A 5,865-nucleotide genomic window follows, 5' to 3' on the forward strand; every position below is an offset into this window, starting at 1 on the left:
CTTAGACACAAAAGCCTGGCATCCGAGCCACACTAGGTTTTTCGGCTAAGCCTAGCCTAAAGGCTTGAAAGAAAAACCTAAACGGATCAAGACTAGTATTTTATTTGAAAGATGTACTCATTCGGTTCCAAATTATTTGAAAGATGTACTCCTTCGGTTCCATACTAAAACTTCAAATAATTTAGAACAGAGTGAGTGGCACACTTTGTGTTACCTGACATACAAAAAGAGCAAAGATAACTCAATTCTTGACATATCATTTTCTTCGGTCGAAAATTCAGTCGTCAGTACACACACAACAGATAACATACATTCACACAAGTGTTTCAATTACAAACAAGAAACAACTAACATGACGTTCCTAAACTGGTTACATAAGAACTTGTACAAAAAATTCAAAAAAGGAAAAGAACTTGTATAGCTCCTGATAAACACTAGTAAATGAAACTTTTCTTCAGGACACAATGCACATCCGCTACATCTTACACTTGTACTCCTATTAACGCCTGCCAATCAACATCTAGCACCGTTCAACACTCTGAATGTCTCCAGTTGGTACACCCCAATATGATCTTCTCCCAATGTTTGTGTTCACTGTCATCTCTCAGCAAGTCCAACTGGAATCAACATTGGAGATTGCTGATGCTCCGCGAAAGATCGAACCCCGCTGCTAATGACCTTAGCTAGCTGGTCAGAAGATCTGTTGTGGCTATTTTGTTGTAGCAGCTGAACAAGTGACAAAAATATGTCCATCCTAGTCACGTTCTTGTTTGCCTGCGAAGCCACCATAATAATGTTAAAATGATAAAATAACGAAGCCAGGAAAATGATATGTCACTCCCGCCAAAAAATTAAGAAGGCCGAACAAATATTCTCTACCTCGACGAGGAATCGTGCCATTATCTTGCCATCACGGAGCTCCATCAGCCCCTTCAAGATTGTCAATCCAAACCCACGGATGGTGTCTGCTATCTCTAGGAAAAAGCCACGTTCCTCACATAGCATCTGTTAAACAGCAAAGAGAATTTCTCAAATTTCTGCACTGGGGCTAAGGGAACATAGCAGATCGCTTCTGAACCATACCTCCACAAGCATCTGACCGGGCGGTGAAAGATCCTCGACAATTATTGGGCACACCATGGTCTGTCCTGCAACTTCATAGGCCCACGTGGCACCACCATTGCTTGCAGCACTAGAGTTATCTTTCAAGACAACACCACTTGAGTTATCCTTCAAGACGGCACCACTATCTTTGCTTATGATCTTCATAATCGCATGAATAGAAAGTCAGTACAGGGAAAATCTAAGAAGAAATGTTGAAGTTCCATATGGTTTATATGCTTTCATCAGCATGACATACCTTGGGTTCATCGGCTTGCTTAATTTTCTCTGCATACTTAGTTACACCTTGCAGAAAGATCATATGCTTGATTGTCCGGTCCAACAAAGCATCAATGCTACACTGTTGTGCACAATATACAGCTCAGTAATTTTCTACCTATAAGCTTAAACAGAAAGAAACATGGTGTGATCAATAAGTATACCTTTGCACTGTTTGGGACTATCTCACGCAATTCCTTGACGCGATCTTGTATCTGCTGCCGGTCCTTCGGTCTTGGCCGCGTGCTCTCACCTGGTCTAGCTCTTTTCTTTATAACCTTTACTCCCTCAGGATTTGTTACCTGGCCGACCTTGGAATTTGCAGTGTGCAGTCTGCAACTGTCATCCATAGATAAATTGGCCAGGGACACTGGTATTGCCTTTGATGCTCCATCTGGCACATTTTCAGATGTATAACTGCTGGAAGGGAAGTTCAATGGTGGTACTTGTTCCTTGCATGCCGAGTAAGAAGAATCTTGCTGGAGGGTGTACCCTGGTAATTCACAGCCTGAGAAACAACCAGCTAATGGACCAGTGCTAGAGACAACAGAGCCACATGCTGTATCTGTATTCAAATTACTACTAGCACCAAGCAGTTCTTCAAGGACAGATTCTGAAAATAACCCCCTCCCTTCAACTGATAATGGATCACTATTTGCCTGTTCTGTCGCAGAGGATGTGGTAGTGGCACCGAAATCTGGAATATTTCCTGCTAGCAGGACACTGCTATCCCACCAATCATGCATGAGGGGATCGAATACAGTGCTTTGTAGCAAACTGGCATTTCCATTGCCTCCTTCTCCGCGAGAGCTTACTGTCCCCGCAGTCGTTTCTTCCAATATTTCATTTGACAACTCATAGACTGCACAATTAGCATGTGAAGTAAATCCGGTAGTATCGACCTCATGCATTGGGTTACTTTGAACAGGAGAGTTGTTGTTGTTGTTGTTGTTGTTGTCAAATAACATGGGTTTGAGCTCATCACCCACAGAAAAACAAGCTGAGAATGAGTTACGGTAACTAGATGAATCTTGACTTTGAAGGTGGTATCCTAGATTGTTGGGTGTGCATGACAGCTCATGCTCTATTATAGGAAGATTGTTTAAACTGGAATAGGATGTGGTTGCACTTGCTAAACTAGAATCAGGCTGTTTAGCAGATCGAAGCTGCAATGGATTTTCTGAACCACTATTGTGCTGCATCAAATTGCCGCCATTATGAAATAACCTGACTGCATTTATTGACTTGGAGTTCACTGGCATGGCCACTATATGAGGAGGATTTCGACCGTTGCAACTTCCGTAGGAAGTGAAACCATTTGAAGATCTCGGAGAGTAACTGCTCGAAGTACTTACTGAACTCCCTAGAGATTCTATGCCTACTATGTTCTCAAGAAGTTTCATGTTTTCTGGGTCATCTTTGATACGCATAAGACGCTTTACGCTCAGAGAATTGAGTTGAAATTGGGTATTATGAGGGAGAGCATCTCCATGAATATGTTTGGTTGAAGGATCCCATAAGATGCTTTCCCTTCGACAAAGTGTGCCTTTAACATGTTCCAGAAACTCCAAGCTCTCAGATACCTGGTGAATGGGAAAGATTAAATTTTCATCAGAATTATACAATTGTTATGTCGTGATGCATAATGATATAATGCATTTATGCTAAGGAGGAAGTTCAGAGAACATATAGCTAATAGCATACGGGCAAGCTCTTGTTCTTCTCTAACTGACATAGCAATAAACATATAGCAGCCTAAACAGGAAATATTTCTTTTCTAAGAATTGGCATCAGTCAAAGATAGCAGCTTCAAACGAACTCTTGAGAACAGTTGTTTTAGACTGAACCAATGATATCAGGAAGCAACACAAAGATTGATATCATGAAAATGATTGTGTTTCTATAACGAACAATTGTAAGAGTTGCATTTGAGAAATTCATACGCACTAACCTTTTGCACCGAGCCAAACTGCGCCACACCAAGCGCCGGGATAGGTACTACTGCAATAGTCTGTAGAAGATATGCGCTTTTCAGTGACTAATCACAAGTTCTGCTAATCATTAAGACAGTTCTTCCCCAACTGCCTTAAGAATGGATGTTTATAACAAGCTTGATGGAAAGAAGAAAAGGCGAATAACCTTTATTCCGCTCATGAACTGATGTTGCCACCAAGTATAGCCCTACAAGAAGGTACCTTCCTCTGTTAAAATAAGGGAACTTCTTACTTTCTGCAATAAACTAAAAGGAAGTATGGACACGAAAACGTGAATTATATGTCCATGCGTTTTTTCTAATAAATAATCCAAGTGCACTTATAGACAAGGTGTTATGAGGCCAACTAGTCTTTTGGTTGTCTAAACACTTTTTTGAAGATTCATGCTTGCGATAGTTTAGTAAATAAATTTCTAAGAACATCATTTAAAGAAACACATGTGAACAGAGAGCAAGAAATTTATACCTGAAATATGCCTAGGTTTTCTGCGTTGCATGTCTGAACCAAACTAAAGGAATCATCATCGGAAATCCATTGGCACTTCCCACTTACTAGAGCTGACCCTATGATGCTGAAATCGAAGACGAGTCATTATCAGCAAAGTAGTTGAGAGCAAAAGCAACTTGATGGAACAGTACAAATTGAAAAAGGAAATGTCGGGGAAAAATAGTGCTGACACTGAGAGAGTTAACACCATTTTTGAGAGAGTTAACACCATATATGTTAATCTCAAATATTCTGCAAAATCAGGGCTCATAACTATTTGATAATGCCTTAACAGGGAAAAATTGTTGCAGTATTTAGCCACAAGTCGGCACAAATCCATTTCTTTTTTGAGAAATGACACAAAACCATTTAAAGCAGAGATACCGATGTAGACTTGCAAAAGAAAACTGAATCAAGCATAAAAGGACGTCACTGTGACATACCCTTCTCCAACAACATGGACTTGATTAAGCATATTCTCAACAACTTTTCGGGCTTCATCTTCACAGTGGCACTCTCCAATCGTCAGCAAACTTGTACATGAGAAGCAAAGCATAGGTAAGAAACTACAGTTTTATATGCCGAACCAGCAGAGTTCTGAAAAATAAAAACAAATGAGCAGGTAGGCTGAAATGTACAAGTTCCAGGGAGAAAAGGATCTAAACTTTGCACAGGTCTAAGAGATCTCACATTTTTTTTCGAGAAAGGGTGGATAAGAGATCTGACATTAATAGGCAAAGAAACACGTACAATTAAAATGGCTGATGATGGTTAACTTTTTGCAGTGCCTAAAAGAAAGATATCCTCAGAAGATTTGACCAAAAAATTCCACAGTATCGCGTACGTGCTTACAGCTTACAGGCAGAGATCGGATAGCTACAAGAGGAGAGGACTGCTAGTGGGATATGCACTACTTTCCTGCCTAAAGAAAGTCCTTGAGGGCTACGTACGTGTACTATCCCTGTTGACAGAGCATACAGAATAACACACACTATAGAGTTCAGATAAGCTTTTCTTTTAACCTTTTTTTTGTCAGAACGGTTGGGAGGAAACGGGACAAAAAATGCAAATTCAGCTTGAGATCCCAATGTGCTCTTCGATTTTTTCATTTTTAGGACGAGATACACTGTTACGCAAGTTTGATGTTGGGATCTCGCACTCCATGGGAAATCCCGAGAAGATGAACGCCGCGGTGTAAAGTTGCACGGACAATTTCTCAAGAAACACAGAACCAGAATTTTCCTGGACCACCGGCAGTAGCTACTCTGTGAATGTGTGGAGATAACTACGCAATTAGTGCCAAGTGAGCTACCTACACTGCTAGTGCAGTCGCAGTAGTAATTCAGATCGGTGGAGTAGCACGGAACGAGAGGGCACAACCCAACCGCGCGTGTTCCTAGACACCTAGGAAGAGGCCCAGGTGACGCAGATCTAGGAGCAGCGGCAGGCGCATGAGCGATGCGTGTTGCTCTGTGATGACTCACCGTGGGTCGCGACAGTCGGAGCGCCAGATGGCCGCGTAGGACCAGCCTCCGCCGCGGCACAGCGCTCCCAGAGCCTCCGCCATGGACCGAGGGAGCGGCCGAGGCTAGAGCACGCGCGCAGCAGCAGGACGTACGCCGGCGCGGGCGGGGCGTAGGGAGGAGGGCGGTGTGGTGGAGTGGGGGGAGCGCGAGGGGTTTAAGCGCGGGAGGGTGCCGTCGGATAAATAGCGGGAGCGAGGAGAGAGGCGGGGGCGGAGCGGCGGAGCCTTTTAACAAGTGGGGAGGTGGTGGAGGAATGATCCAGTAGCTTTGCTCGGCTGCGGCTGCGTGGGTAGTTTTTGGGGCCGTTTTTCTCGTGTCCTTCCTTGGGAGGAGATCGCGGGCGAGAGCCGAGAGGGATGGATAGCCAGGCCGGTGCCGCCGTGTCGGCCGGGCAACTCTTTTTCCTGCCGCTGCTATTCTAACACAACTTGATAGTGTTCACGATCAGGCGGCTGGCGATTTTTCCTTGGTCGGGGATT

At 43.4% G+C, this 5,865-nt stretch overlaps 1 protein-coding gene across 2 annotated transcripts; it reads right to left on the minus strand.

The window, feature by feature from the left end:
• Positions 1 to 227: 227 nt before the first annotated feature.
• On the minus strand, positions 228 to 5,660 carry LOC123137650 (transcription factor bHLH157). Of its 2 annotated transcripts, XM_044557474.1 has the most exons (10): positions 5,345 to 5,660; positions 4,304 to 4,393; positions 3,840 to 3,945; positions 3,520 to 3,561; positions 3,332 to 3,391; positions 1,545 to 2,963; positions 1,361 to 1,462; positions 1,084 to 1,263; positions 880 to 1,005; positions 228 to 774 (listed from the first exon to the last, which is right to left on the minus strand). In XM_044557474.1, exons 1-10 carry the CDS (start codon positions 5,425 to 5,427, stop codon positions 598 to 600), a joined length of 2,385 nt encoding a protein of 794 aa, XP_044413409.1. In that variant the 5' UTR covers positions 5,428 to 5,660; the 3' UTR covers positions 228 to 597. The 2 variants fall into 2 exon arrangements, with proteins under 2 accessions (XP_044413409.1, XP_044413410.1); XM_044557475.1 differs by lacking the exon at positions 5,345 to 5,660 and having other exon boundaries at positions 3,520 to 3,581.
• Between the last annotated feature and the right edge of the window lie 205 nt (positions 5,661 to 5,865).

Source organism: Triticum aestivum, chromosome 6B (genome assembly GCF_018294505.1).
Source record: "Triticum aestivum cultivar Chinese Spring chromosome 6B, IWGSC CS RefSeq v2.1, whole genome shotgun sequence".
NCBI classification, from domain to species: Eukaryota; Viridiplantae; Streptophyta; class Magnoliopsida; order Poales; family Poaceae; genus Triticum; species Triticum aestivum.

What these genes read in the sequence shown, in the direction of transcription:
- LOC123137650 (XM_044557474.1), bottom strand. Translation starts at nt 5,427, where the DNA reads ATGGCGGAGGCTCTGGGAGCGCTGTGCCGCGGCGGAGGCTGGTCCTAC. An exon ending in TCCGACTGTCGCGACCCACG is followed by an intron (nt 4,394 to 5,344) that starts GTGAGTCATCAC and finishes CTCATGTACAAG; the next exon opens with TTTGCTGACGATTGGAGAGT. An exon ending in AGCAAGCCGATGAACCCAAG is followed by an intron (nt 1,264 to 1,360) that starts GTATGTCATGCT and finishes GCGATTATGAAG; the next exon opens with ATCATAAGCAAAGATAGTGG.